We start from the raw sequence: 14,707 nt of genomic DNA on the forward strand, positions 1-14,707 counted from the left end.
ACCTGTACAGAACAGACAATCACCCTCGCTTCTCTCAGGCCAGCCCTTTATAAGTCTGTTTTTCATCACCTCACCGCCTGGCAACTTCTGACTGTCTGACTGGCTTTTCCATTTCTACAGCTTTACCTTTTCTAGAATGTATACGAACGTATATGCTCAGCCTTCTGAATGTGTAGCAGAATGCATTTAAAGATCCACCCAGGTTGCTGTGTGAATCAACAGCTCAATCATTATTTCTGAGTTGTACTCCATGACATGAACCTACCAATTCATCCAGTCACTCATTGAAGGATGATCGTTATGTCTGACACAGGTAAGCCTGCTATGAGCACTGACATGAAAGTTATAAACACACGGGGGTTTCTGTGAACACCCATCTTTAGTTCACTTGGGTAAATATGTGATGGGTCATATAGTAAGTGTCCTTTAAAATATTATTTGTTATGTGTCTATGCCCTGGCAGTGCATGGAGGTCAGAGAATAAGCTGTGTAAGTCAGTTTTCCTTTTGTTCCCTCCCTCCCTTCCTTCCTTCCTTCCTTCCTTCCTTCCTTCCTTCCTTCCTTCTTCTCTATCTACTCTGTGGGCTCTGGGAATTAAACTGAGGTTGTCGGGTCCAGTGCACTTACCTGCTGGGCCATCTCACTGACCAGATACATGCACTTTTACTTTTTACAGAAACTGCCAGGCTTCCCCAAAGTGCCTGCATACATTCTGCACATTCATTAGGGTGATTTATTTTGGATTCAGGTTTCAGGGGGTACAGTCCAACCTGGTGGGGGAGAGCATCATGGCAGGAGTGGCTCAGTGGAAGCTTGCTGTACGACTTGGCTGATTAGAAACTAAAGAGTCTGAATAAGGACGGGGTATAACCTTCAAAGGCCTTCCCTAGTGTCCTACTTTTGCCAACCAGGTTTCAACTTTAAAGGTTCAACAGCCTTGAAAGAGCACCTTCAGATGGGATCAAGTGTTTGAACACATAGACCTATGGGGCACATTTCACATGCAAATCACAATACTAGGTTCTCTGTGCCCAGACAGTTCCTGACTCGTCTAGTGGTGCAGTCTGTGTGAGATGTGGGTGGGTTTGTTGGTAGTTATTTCCTTTGTCCACTCTTCTTGCTGGATTCTTGAATGAGCCCCATATGACTCCCAACCGAATTCATGTTATTTGCACTTAGCTTTTCCTTTCCCCTTTCCCCCCTTTTCTTTCTTGAGTCAGGGTTTAGCTGTGGATTTCTGGCTGGCCATGCCCTTGAAGCCATCCTTCTGCCTCTGCCTCGCAAATGCTATTACTGGTGTGTACCTGCTCACATGCCCCATCTTTGACGCTTGTTTTAAAAATATTTGTCTTCTTTTTGGTGGTGGGGATGAAGCCATAACCTTATACATGATAGACTAGTACTTTATCCCTGAGCCCCACCCATAGCCCTTCCTCACCTGGTATGTTACCTCTATGACAGGAGAGGAAAGCAGGCTCCACTAGTGATGGGTCAGCCCTCCATGCCAGGGAGGCAGTCCTTGACTCTTGTGGTGGTTGGGCTTTCTAGTCCCACTTCGTTGTGCCACACTAGCCTGTGCTTCCTTCTGTCTGTATTTCTCTGTGCTCTTCCCACAGTGGACCTGGTTTTCCTCATTGCTCTGTGGCTTCAGTTTTTGCTCCCCCCATGAAGATTTGGAATCTTCTCAGAAGGATGAAAAGGGACATATGTGTGGGTGAAATTTCTTAAGTGGAAATCAGCTACCACAGTGATGGGCAGTTTCAGTATTCTCCCCACCTTTCATGAATACGAGGTACAGCTCAGGGAGAAGCCAGTGTTTTTACTCTATGGCTAGGGGCTCCAAACTCACTTTATTTCACACATGGCTCTTACAAGTTCATTAACCATTTTGGTTGACTCAGATTTCCAGTTCCTATGGAGCTGGCTGTCTATCATGTGACTGTGACAAAGTCCTAACCCTTTAGAGGCATCTTAACCCAGACTTTTCAGTTACTTAGTTGCTTTGAAATCTTGATCTTTTGGATGAAGGAAATTGCACGTTTTCTCAGTTGTAAGCTGAATGTACTGTGTACTATGAATGTACTATGTCAGAACTGTGTACATTTCTGACATAGAACTAGGAATTTCTATTCTTTTATACCTTTCCACTAAATACCTTTTCAAGCCTAGCTTTTGAAAACTTTACTTCATATCATCTGTCTAACTCCATGTTTTGGTTGAATGCATGACTTACGGAGACATATACAGCAAATGGTCTTTCTTTACTTCTTGTGCTTTCATTCACGATTCCATCAGTAGAAAGTCTTTATTAGCTGGTCGGTGACTACATTGGGTGTCAGACATCTTTGATGAGATGATCACCACAAAACCTCTACTTCATTCTATGGGTACACAACATTTTTATTCACTCATAATTGAAATGTTAATGAACTCAGGTGAAGTGTTTCAAATAGAAATTATTCTTTTGAAGTATGGAATTCTCACGGTGACCAGCCTCCACGCCGGGCCTCTCCAGGGGCCCACTGCGCTGCTCCCCGGCCTTGCCAGCTCACTTTGGCCTGAAACCTCCTCTTCTAAGGCGTTAGGCTCGGAGGCTGGCTTTAGGATGCTCTGGAGCCGGTCTTTGAGGCTGTGGTACCTAGCCCCATCCCCGCACCCTGTTCCACCGCCACACACTTCCTCTCTTTTCCCTAGACCCTACGCGCTACGGTTTCCGCCAGCTAGCGCGAACGCGAGTGCGCGTGCGTCAGTGCAGAGCTCGCGCTCCTCAACTCCGGTCGCGAGGAAGCCAGACTCGGCCGTTACCGTCTCCGGCCGCGCTCCAGCTCCACTTGCGACGGCGGCTCAGCCGTCGTAAAGCGCAGCCGCGCCGACTGCTGCAAGGCGATTTATGACAGCCTCCCGTTCGACTTACGGCGTGCGGCCGTCCACACTCCTCTCGCCTGGAGCCTCGGCCTTCTCGCCCGGCCGAAGCTGTCCCTGTGCGCTGCTCGTTCTAGCGCGCGCCGCCGGGCTCTCCCTGGCGGTCAGGCTCCAGGGACCTCGGGCGTCCACCCGCCGCTGGCTGGCTTTTCCGCCCGCCTTCCTCCCGGCGTGCACCGCGGCGCGGCCATGTTGCCGTAGTGTTGTTTTCTTCCTGCGGAGGCGAGGGTCCGCTGCGGACCGCGACGCGCGGGCCTCGCCTCTGCTCGCTCGCGGGCGCCGGCCCTCGCCGCTCCCCCGCCTCCCCGGCCCGCACCAGAGCTGTCGGCCCGCCAGGGGCTCGGGGGACGGCTGAAGGCCGGTCCCGGGGACCACCATGGCGGCCGCCCTGGGCGCGGGCGGAGGAGCAGGCGCTGGAGGTATGTGGGCCGCGGCGGGGGCCGTAGACCAGGCAGCCTTTTGGTAGGGCCTTCGTGCCGCCCCGCCACAGCCGGAGCCGCCCCGGGCCTGCCGGCGCCGTTCAGGCCGGGAGCGCGGAGCGTTAGGCCCGAGGTGGCGCCGCGAGATCGGCGATGGGCCCGCGACGGGGTCGGGGGTCGGGCGGCCCTGGCGACTTCCAGTCTTCTTGGAAGATCGCCCTGGGCAGAGGCAAGCAGTTCACTCAATGTAAGAATTTCGCGGTTTATTAGAGTGTTTTAAGCAAACCTGTTATCATCTAAGGAAAACCTCTAAGTGTTTGGCCGTGTGCTTGAAAGGGATAGAGACCGTGTACAAAGGGTTAGTTACTGAACCAGTTGCTTGGGTATTTTCGTTTTGCAATCATAGATGATACGGAAAGACTAGCCAGTTAAAAGTAAAACCACGTTTTGTTGAATCAGGATCTTCTTTTCTTTAAAGATGTGGGACAATACTTTTAAAAATGACGTTTCAGGACTTGGATTAAAGAAGACCCTCACATGGTAAAATGTGAACAACAAAAGCATTTGCCAGCTAGTTCTGACTATAGACACTTGAGCTATTCAACATGTTCCAGAGGTGTTTTGTGATGCTTACAGATGGGGGGGGGGGATGTTAAACAACCTTGCTTAGGAACTCTGACCTCAATACCAGAATGTTTGTATGATAAAACCAAAACGGCAGAGGCTACATGCCAGAATGCCATTTCTGGCAGGATGTGGTATGGTATATGTCACTGCCAGCTTACATACATGATTTTTTTTTTTTAACTTACAAATTCGAGGCTTTCTAGTTAAATGTTTAAAATACATTTTATTTGACTTACTTGATTAGAGAAGGTAAAAACTAACGCTTTATATTTGAGTCTCAGTGTTATGGGAACCCTTGGATCAAAGCTGTTTTTAGTGAAAAGATGAAGATGATATTTTCGTTTTCTATTTGTTTTCACTAGTGTGGATTGGGGTTTTCCAGAGACTATGTGGCTTGACATGGATGGCTTGGGGACTGTGTGCTTTTATGATCTTACAAGTGTCTCATCTAAAACTTTAAACAATAGTAAAGACTGAAAAATATCCACACAAATAAAATTTGAGGGCTGTATATTAGTTTTTAGCCAGAAAGTTTGAGGGTTATAATTTTAGAGGGCTAGGTTGTTTTTTTGGAAGTTTGGAATTTTTCTTCCATCTCACTATCTTGCCAGTGGTCCCATTGCTTAGACTCAATCCAAACTCCTTGAGAAAGTAGGCAAGTTGTTTTGAATATCGTCCACCCTGGTACTCAGCTGCCTGAGCTCCTTACCCCAGGACTGTCTCCTCTGAGAATTACTTCTGAGGAAGTTGTTTCTGAAGAACCCTGGCTGCTTCAACCTAGCTGTTCTGACTCAAACTCTTCTCCAAGCTAACTGATTCAATCTGGCTTCTCTGGGCTTCTCCTGAATTGCTGTTTGGACTCAGACTAACTAGCAATCTCTTCTAATCTTTGGCTCCTTGTTCTCTGACTTGTTCCCTCTTCAACCTGTCTTTGTAAAACTCTCCCAGTAAAGCTGCCTTTTCCTTCTCCTCCCTCCCTCCCTCTCCCACCTTTCTCTTTCTGTCTTTCTCCCTGCTTCTTAAATAGCTTCCCTTTTCTCTGTCTTCTCCTGAGAGTTGGGCATAGCCTGTTCAGTCAAATCTTTCACTCATTTGTCGATTTGCCACTCAATTAGACATCCCTTTCAAACATTGGTGCTTTCTTCTACAAACTAACCTTTAGTTGTAGAAACAGAAATCAGAGTCTGGCATAGTACACAGTCTAATTACCCATGAATTTTGTGTAGTACTAAATCACAATGTCAGTGGGAGATCTAACTGTAAAACTCTGAAAGCCACTGTGCTAGGTGATAAGCACACTGAGGGGTCAAGTAAGCAATCTATATTTAAGAAGCAGGGGAAAGAAAGAAAGAAATTAAGGAGGGAGGGAGGGAGGAGGCAGCTTTTATTGGTAGAGTTTTACTTTCCTTGTTTGGGTTAAAAGTGTGTACTAAGGGCATGTCTTTATTTCAGCAGAGAGATTAAAGGTGTGTGCTAAGGCTGAGATACAACACAACTAGAACATGTTTTTTTCAGTAAGTAACACAATCTTGGAGTTCACAGTGTGATCAAATGTCCTGTAACTGTCTCCTGATTGAGCAGTTCTGGCTCCTGAGGGAGGAGACCTCACTAGAGCAGTCATTACTTCTCTCTGTGTATCTGTTTCCTGCCTCAGTCCCCGTCTCCATCTAGTGTCACACTTTTTTTTTCTCCTGAACAACTATCATAATCTGTAAATTTTTTTAAAGACCTGTGAGGACAAGCATGTCTGCCTGCAGTGCCATGTACCCCAAGTTCCTGACCTTGTACATGTGTTCAGCAAATACTTGATGATAATCTCTGAGATTGAAATAATTTCATTTAAAAGAAAACAGTGCCCTTTTGTCCATTAGATCGGTAATGTTTGCTGTAGAGCCAACAAAACTATTACACTGGAAATATTTACATTGTAGGTAATACCTTCTTTATAGATTGCTTACTTGACCCTTCAGTGTGCTTATCACCTAGCACAGTGGCTTTCAGAGTTTTACAGTTAGATCTCACACTGACATTGTGATTTAGTACTACACAAAATTCATGGGTAATTAGACTGTGTACTGTTCCAGTGTACACTCTGATTTCTGTTTCATTACATCAAAAGGTTGGTGTGCACCTGGCATGGGTTTATCATCCCAGCACTTGGGGAGTTGAGTTGGGAGGGTTGTGAGTTGAGGCCACCTCACTCTTTGAGAGTCTGTCTTTACCCCTTCCCCCAACAAAACCTGCCTGTGGTCTAATCTAACTGCATTGTTAAATCCATTAAATGTCCCAGAAGTATCAGTTTAAAATTATCTCAATATTGTAAGGGGTTGATGTTTGGGGGCAGGGTTTGGTGGTGGTGGTAGTTGTAGTAATATTTTCAATGTCTAGAATGTAACCAGAAACTAATGGAATCTCTAAGTGGCCAAAATAGATAATCACAGAGGTTCAGTTATGTCGGTGTGAGACTTAGGTGCTTGTAGGAATGAAGCATGCCCATAACTTTAGATAGTAGCTGTTGCCAAGTAAGGGTGGGAGAAGCATGGGGCCTTGGCTGGTAAAGAGAATGTTGCACATTGGACATTGGAGATTAGCATAAATGCAAAAGTCAGTCTTTAAGGACACATCCTAGAACAAATAATACATTTCAAGGTCTAGTGCTTGCTTTGAAGTATAAAATGAAAAGTCAGAACATAAATTTTAGCAAAAATCCTCCAAGCTGATTTGTATGTTAAGACCTAACAGTTCATAAAAGAGCTCATGAACTGGGTTAGGATGAGTGCCTTCCTTGTCTCACAATTTAGAAGTAATCGTGGACCTTAAATACACTGATTTTATAGATGAGGAAAGTAAAACATACTTGTAAGATTTTGTTTCTTGGGTCAATCTTACTAAAGACAAAGATTGAGAAATTTTAGACATACCTAATAGATTGAGCCCACTGTCAACATTCATCAACATTTCCATGTTGGTTAACTCTTGGGTTAGGTTTTTGTTTTTTTTAAGACTGTGCTTTTGTCAGTTTAATGTTACTACAGTAGCCAGACAGGTTCAGTTCTACTGTGTCTAGCAAGTTAAAATGAATTTTACAATGACTATAAGGTGTGTTTGTGACACCCAGCACATGTATTATATATGTGTTCATATGAGTGTGTGCAGGTGTGTGTCTGTGTAGGACAGTGGTCCATGTATTACTCTTCAACTTTTGGAGACAGGCTCTCACTGAGCATGGAATCCATCTATATGACTGAGCTAGGATGTCTGGCCAGTAAACCAGAGGGATTCCCTGACTCTTCTTTCTCCCATCTTTTAACATGGGGATAATGGATTCAAAAGCTTCTGGTCCAGTTTTTTATGTGGGTACTGGGGCTCTGGACAAGGTCTTGCTGCTTGTGTGGCAGACACTTCATTAACTGAGACATCTTCTCAGTCCTTGAGTGTAGTTTTTCAGATAGGGAAAGATCTGTTGTATACATAACGACTTTGAAAGGTAATCTTGTGCATGTTTGTACATACACAGATAACAGTGTACTTTTACTAGTGTGACTAGAATGTGTATCATTCTGGGTTTGCTTGTTTACTTGAGAACCATTTTTGTGTTGGTAGGTTAGAGATGCACCTACCATTAGTATTTCATGAGCATCTTCATTTATTTTTCTTTTTCACTGTAGGATTTTGCCCTGTGCTAATGTCTGAAGATGGATACCTTTAAGATTGGGCTCACTGAGGCATATGTGTGGAGAGTTTGGATAGCTACTTTCCAGTCATCCTTAACACTCAGTACCATTCTGTCATTCTGGCAGTCAAATACTCCCTTTCTTTTATGAGTCTGAATTTTTGCTACTGTAGATGGGAAAGTAGCTTCAATGCTGTATTTTACATTACTTATAGCTCTCAAATGAATTTTTATGTGCCTTTTAATTACTTGTTCATTCACTTTTTAAAAATTGGGCACCAAACTTATTTCTTGTTTTTAAGTTCTTGTTTGGATGATTGGGCCTTTGGTCTTCCCTGTGACCTTGTTTTAAACTCATTGTGGCAGTTTTAGCTTTACCTTGTGACATGTATCTGTTCTTGAACATTTTCCTCTCTTAGACTTTTCCATGTCACTTCCTCTTTCCTTTGCACATGCCTTTGTATAACCCAAAGGCCTTGTTTTGGGTATGGTATGAACTTGGGCCTTCTGTGCTTTCAAGTACTGAAGTCCCCGTCCTTCTGTTATGTAGGGTTTCCAGTTAGTAGCTTTTAAACATTGTGGCTTATTAGCATGTTGTATGCATATGTTCTGAGAATACAGCTTGTGCTTTCCAGAATGTTTTTTGATTAACCTGGTGCATTAAAAACAATGAACGTTATACTCACCATCCAGGAGAATGAATCCAGCAGAATTCTGTTGGTATTGTGACTTGGATTTTGATAGGTTTGTTAACATAATTTCTGTAAGGTAGGTTTTTGATTGAGGCAGTGTCTCTGTGTTGAACTTGGCCTCTTCCTGCCCGAGTCTTCATGATGCTGGGATTATATAAATACACTGCCATGCTTGGCTTAAGAGTGGTATTTCTTATAGTATGGATTCTTTCATCCAGTATAAAGACTTCCACTGTCAAGTTATTTTTTTATCATTTATTATCTATCAGATGTTAATTAAGTATGCATCCTATGCAAGGTACTTAGACATAGGATGCCTGAGTGAATAGCCCAGGCCTTAATAACATAAGGTTTATATAATTTTTTTATACTTGTTTCTATTTTTTTAATATTTATTTAATGTATATGAACGCTTTATCTTCACACACACTAGAAGAGGGAATCAAATCCCATCACAGATTGTGATGAGCTATCATGTGGGTGCTGGGAATTGAACTCAAGACTTCTTGTAGAGCCATCTCTTGGCCTCTTGTTTTTCTTTCTAGTTGATATATTGTCATTTTAGGTGATGTAGTTTTTGTTTTTTTTTTTTTTTGAAACGTTTTTTTTTTTTAGGTTTATTTTATGTATATGAGTACACTGTACCAGAAGAGGGCATAGGATCCTATTACACTTGGTTGTGAGCCACCATGCTGGGAATTGGAACTCAGGACCTCTGGAAAAGCAGTCAGTGCTCTAAACCACTGAGATATCTCCAGCCCTATGGTTTGTTTTTTTAAAAGATTATTTATGTATTAAGAGTGTTCTAGTTACATGTATGCCTGCATGACAGAAGATAGATGGTTGTGAGCCACCATGTGGTTGCTGGGAATTGAACTCTTAACCATTGAGCCATCTCTCTAGCCCTAGTTTGGTTTTTTCAACCTTTACATTCTCAAATTTCTTAGTGCTTTAAAATACAAAAGCTCCTCTGTTACCTTTGTGTATTGTAAGGTTTCTGTTGCTGTGATAAAAACATCTTGACTAAAAGCAATTTGGGAAGGAAAGGGTTTATTTTAGCATATACTTTCACATCACTGCCCATCAGTCAGGGTAAGAACTGATGCAGAGATCATGGAAGAGTGCTGCTCATCATTGGCTTGCTCCCCAGGACTTGCTCAGCTTGCTTTCTTGGACCACTACTGCCCCAGTAGACTGGACCCTTCCACACTAAATATCAAGAATATGCTCTACAGATCAGTCTGATGACACATTTCGCAAATGTGTTCCTTCTTCCCAGATGACCCTATCTTGTGTCAAATTGACAGAATGCTAACCAGGACACTTCGGTAATTGTGACAGTTAGAACTAGTTGGACTCTGGTTTTTAATAATTTTAATAATTTGGAGTTTTTTTTAGTTTTTTTATTTTTTTAGTACCTGTTGTATCTTCATCTGTGTCTGTCTTTTTTTGGAAGCCCGGTACTTGAATAGAAAGTATTGGCTGTCCCTCCAATACCAAGTCCAGTACAGTGGTTGGTGAGAGATGGCCTGATCTCTTTGTCTTGGTTTACAGCTTAGTGGCTGATTTTTAAATGTCTTACCTTGAGTGTGACTTTTGCTATATAGGTTGTTGATAGTGTTTGAATCAAGTGCCTCTCAGGTTGCAGAGGTAATCATGAATCTCCCTTTTCCAGTTTCTTTTGTTTGTTTGTTTTTTAGATTTATTTATTTTATGTATATGAGTATACTGTAGCTGTCTTCAGAGACACCAACCAGAAAGGGGATCAGACTCCATTACAGATGGATGTGAGCCACCATGTGGTTGCTGGGAATTGATTGAACTCAGGATCTCTGGAAGAGCAGTCAGTGCTCTTAACCACTGAGCCATCTCTCCAGCCTCTTTTCCAGTTTCTTAACATAGTGTTGTGTTAATAGATTGTCTGTGTTGAACAGACCGTGCATTCCTGGGTTCAATACCTCCTTCATTTATAAATTTGTTCTCTATTTTGCCGATAGTTTCTTGCTCTGTATGCTTTGTTAAAGAGAGAAAACATATGCCCTGTTATATATGCCCTGTTAAAGAGAGGAACTTTCCTTCTTCTCCAGATATTGTTTGATTTTAGGTTTTCATCTGTGATTACAGAGGTTGTTTGAATTGTCTTTGCGTGTGAGCACACATGGGCTGTGCTAACTATATGCTGCTCTCTTAGAGGAAGTTTTGGGGAGTTTGAAAAGTATTAAGTGTTGGAAGAATGCTCGACTCTGAAACTACGCATGGGTTTAAAGTTACTTTCTAGCTCTTCTATCATTGTAATTTTTAAAGCTTTTTACAAATCGAATGTCAGCTTTAGTCTATTTTTTAGTATTTTTTTATACTTTCAAATTAATACTGTTACATTTTTAGTAGCATGCTATTAAATACAATAGATTTTAGTATTAAGGCATTTTTCATACTGTGTGTAATGTATTTTATCATATTCAACCCTCATAACCCTACGTAGTCTCCTTTCACTCCTACTGATCATCTTCCCAGCTAGCCCACCTTTTTTATGTCTTTCTCTTTTTTTGGTGACTCGAGTTTCGTTGGAGTTAGTTATATGAGCATGGGTGAGAGACTTTTTCTTTTTTTACACAGGCAAATAGGCAACCTAACAGTGGCTATAGCATTGAAGAAAATTACTCTTCCAGCAACCATTAACTACCAGTAGATCTTCATGGGAATGGAGGTTGTCCTCTTGAATCCTTCCTACTTACTGCAATAACTGCCTATAAACTTTCCTCAGGAAAGGAAGTCTCATAAGACCTTCCTCCATCCTTGATACAGTGTTGAACAGAGTCTAGTCTTGTGAGGTGATCACAGCTGCTGTGAGTCCGTGAGTGCTGTGCCGTGCCATGTCATGTCTGGAAGACAACCTCTTTCTCCAGCTCTTACATTCTTTGTGCCTCTTTTCTAAGATATTCCCTGAGCTTTGGATGGGGTGATTAACAGATACATGGAACAGCCAGTGTCAGAGCTTTGATCAGTTTTGAGTTTGCAGTAATCAGTGCCCGGTAACCACTATAAAAAGAAGCTTCTTTGATAAAGTCAAAGAAAGTCTCACTTAAGGGTGTAAACAAAATATTCGGGAGGCAGTTTGATGAGAACTTTGCCTTTTTAGCCAAGTAACAATAGTAGCTTCCCCACAATGGCTTGTGACCCTCTACGGCCATCACTGTTGACTAGATGTACAGTTGTAGGAATAATTCTCTTCTATAGAGCAGGCCTTAAATCCATTCAAAACATTTAATTACCCTCATCACAGTCAGAACTGTTGCACCAGTGGCCACATCTTGCCTGTGCCTATATTATATGTATAAAACATACTCTATATTATGTGTATAAAACACATTAAAAAGGCAAACAAGTCATTTTCCCCAGCTGTACTTGTGTTTTTCACCTTTTGCCACTGTTGTGAGCACTGATACACAAATAACTTTTGGCCCTGCATTGTTACTTTCAGGTGTCTGGGAGTGGCTTGTCACATTAGTTATTGATTTTGGGACCCATTCTAATACAGTGATTTTTATCTGAACTAATTATATGTGCAGTTTTTTTTTTTCTTTGCTGTTTCTAAATAAGGGCACATTCTGGGGTTATAGTGATCAGGATTTTTGATGGGCATTAATTGTAGTATGATGAAAGAGTGGGCCTTGTTTCTGATCCCTATGCACAAATTCTTGGAATTTGTTCTCCTATGCTAATGAAATGAGTGGAGAGGGATTTCCTTAACTGTGAAATGGGGGTTGGTTGCATGAACAACCAACCATGTTTGTTTAAGGAGTTAGATGTTGGTGTTCAGGGTTATACAGGATGATTGAGCTAAGAGAGTGGGAGACCCTGCAGAATGAATTTAGGCTTCTCAGCAGTAGGGGATCAGCCTCTCAAGTACTGAACCTTAAACCCATTTTGCATTATTGTTGCACAAAAGGCAGTGTTAGCAAGTCAATTTCTGCATGACAAAACCTATTATCTGATCTAGAGGTTGTCAGAAAGAACCATTACCTAAGCAATTCTCAGCCATAGGAGGCTTACTGGTTTGCCAGGTATGTCTCAGAACTAAGTTGTGCAAAAGCTCTGAGAATCCTTTAGAAGAGCAACCCCATAAAGCCTCAGATAGCAATCACTTACTATTTACAAAAGGCTACCTGAAGACCAGATTTCAAGTTCCAGAAGCCACAGAAAGGTAAAACACCAACTCCCCCAAGTTGTTCTCTGACCTATGTTATGATGTATGGGCTTCTGGGACTTGAAATTTGGTCTTCAGGCCCAGTGACACATCCCTTTACTTCTGAGCCATCTTGTAAGCCCTCCTGTTAGTTTTAATTTTCAAGATGTATTTGGTTTTGTACTGGTTTGCTTTTTTATGTGCCCTTTGCTATGGCACTGCCACTTTAATTTTTAGTTCTTCCTAGTTTGAACATAAATCTTTGAATATAAATATCAATGATGGCTACTTAAATGTTCTTATGAGCCTCTTACAAGCAGTTTCTGCTGTCTCTTCCCTCCTATTTCCATGTATGAAGGGTTATACCTTTCTGTTTCTCTTTGGTGCATGCTGTGTCATTTCCCTGTGGAGAGGGAAAATCTGCATGAGTATATGTATGTACATATGCCTATTCACCCCAGATAAGAAATTGACTACACACCAAAGTATGGATACCACCAGAGTCCAACTTGGTAAACCAGTGAGTTTTATAGGGATTACTTACTCACAGGAATATGGGAGAAGTTACTTACAGCAGTAGAGATGATTCAAAGACAGCTGCATCACTAAAGTCTACTCCAGCCTGGGTTACAGCTCACAACCTGGAACCTAGAGCACACTGCAGAGCCTGCAGGCAGCTGGGTATGAAGTGTCCTTTTCATGTGACTTGATCTAAACCTTTACCCTGCAGCTGCTCTGGTCTGATTTCAAGATTCTTCTTTTCAGCTTGGCTGGTCTGAGTGTCTTTGCTAAGCTTTTTCCCCTCCTGAATGGGTACTTGAGGTAGTACCTTGCCGTGGCTGTGAGTGCTAGTTTTCCTCCTCCTCCTCCTTGGGTTTCTTACTGTTCTTTGCTTGTTGATTCTTTTGCTGACTGGAGTGTGAAGCTTCTGTTTTTCTCTTGAAGGGGACATCTGTGTTGAATGTCTGTCCTACAGGTGGGTCTTGGTATGGGAGAAGGGTTCCTTCCCCACTGATATCCCCTACAGATGAGTCTCAGTAGCAGGTAGGCTGGGGGTGGTGGTGGTGGTGAAAGATGTCACAGGTTCTAGCCTTCAGCTAGAGAACCAGGGACAAGCAGCCCTATGATTTTGGAGGAACTCTGGGTCTCTTGTTGCTGCCACAGCTCTGAACATGTAGTGAATTTCTGTAATCTCTATTTCACTTGGTACATCTCAGAGACTTTATATAGTCATTTTTTAAAAGCAGCCTGTGGACCCTCCCCCTCCCCCACCCTCCACCCTCCACCTGCCTCACTATGTAGCCCTGGCTATCCTGGAACTTACTATGTAGACTATGGTGGCCTCAAACTCACAGAGATGCATCTGCCTCTGCCTCCCAAGTGCTGGGATTAAAGATGTGCACCAGTACTCCCTGCTAAAAACAGTTTTTATCAGGTTCCCTCAGGAGTCTTAACTGGTTAAAGGGTTGGTTTAGAATCTTAGTGGTTAATTTTACAGTCTGAGCTGGAGACATGCCCTAGGCAGTAGGTATCTGTGTCACTCAAGTGTTCTGGGTCTGACAGGGCCTGAGCCACAACGACCCCTCCAGCCTTTTTTGGTTTTTGTTTTGGAGACAGTGTCTCTGTAACCCTGGCTGTTGAGGAACTTGCTCTGTACACCAGGCTGGCCTTGAAGTTTAGCTCTGCCTCTCTGCCTCTGCCTCTCTGCCTCTGCCTCTGCCTCTCTGCCTCTCTGCCTCTCTGCCTCCTCTCTGCCTCTCTGCCTCCTCTCTGCCTCCTCTCTGCCTCCTCTCTGCCTCCTCTCTGCCTCCTCTCTGCCTCTCTGCCTCTTGAATGCTGGGATTAAAAGCGTGTGCCACTGCTGCTTAGCTTCACATGAAAACCTTAATTTCAGTTTTTAGTGTTTCCTAACAATAAAAATAAATATTTGTCAGTATTTCTTAACAATAAAAATAAATATTTATCAGGTGCCTCTCCTATTTTAAAAATATATTGTCACACTTAAACTTCCAGCAAATTTGTAAGATAAATAATAGCTTGATTTTACAAAAGAAAGAAGGGCTCTATGTATTTTTGAGCTATTTTAGTGGCTTCTTGTCATCATGTTGAGGTAGGAAATATGCTGTGTGTGTAAACTGTGCACTTAGTACTTTCCATGGCAGCAAAACACCCACTGCTGCTGTCTGTT

General features: G+C 42.7%; 1 protein-coding gene across 6 annotated transcripts in view; it reads left to right on the top strand.

Annotated features, from left to right (window-relative positions):
• The first annotated feature begins 3,093 nt into the window (after positions 1-3,093).
• Rbm33 (RNA binding motif protein 33) overlaps positions 3,094-14,707 on the top strand; it is a 95,897-nt gene continuing 84,283 nt past the window's right edge. For 2 of the 6 annotated variants that reach the window (XM_076913282.1, XM_076913286.1), the window contains exon 1: positions 3,467-3,588. In XM_076913282.1, the coding sequence (XP_076769397.1) occupies positions 3,495-3,588 (94 nt within the window). In that variant the 5' untranslated portion in view covers positions 3,467-3,494. Of the gene's footprint in view, positions 3,342-3,464; positions 3,589-14,707 lie in introns of those variants that run through there. The other 4 variants (XM_034518885.2, XM_076913285.1, XM_076913283.1 and 1 more) reach the window with 4 other exon arrangements.

This window comes from Arvicanthis niloticus, chromosome 15 (genome assembly GCF_011762505.2).
Source record: "Arvicanthis niloticus isolate mArvNil1 chromosome 15, mArvNil1.pat.X, whole genome shotgun sequence".
NCBI classification, from domain to species: domain Eukaryota; kingdom Metazoa; phylum Chordata; class Mammalia; order Rodentia; family Muridae; genus Arvicanthis; species Arvicanthis niloticus.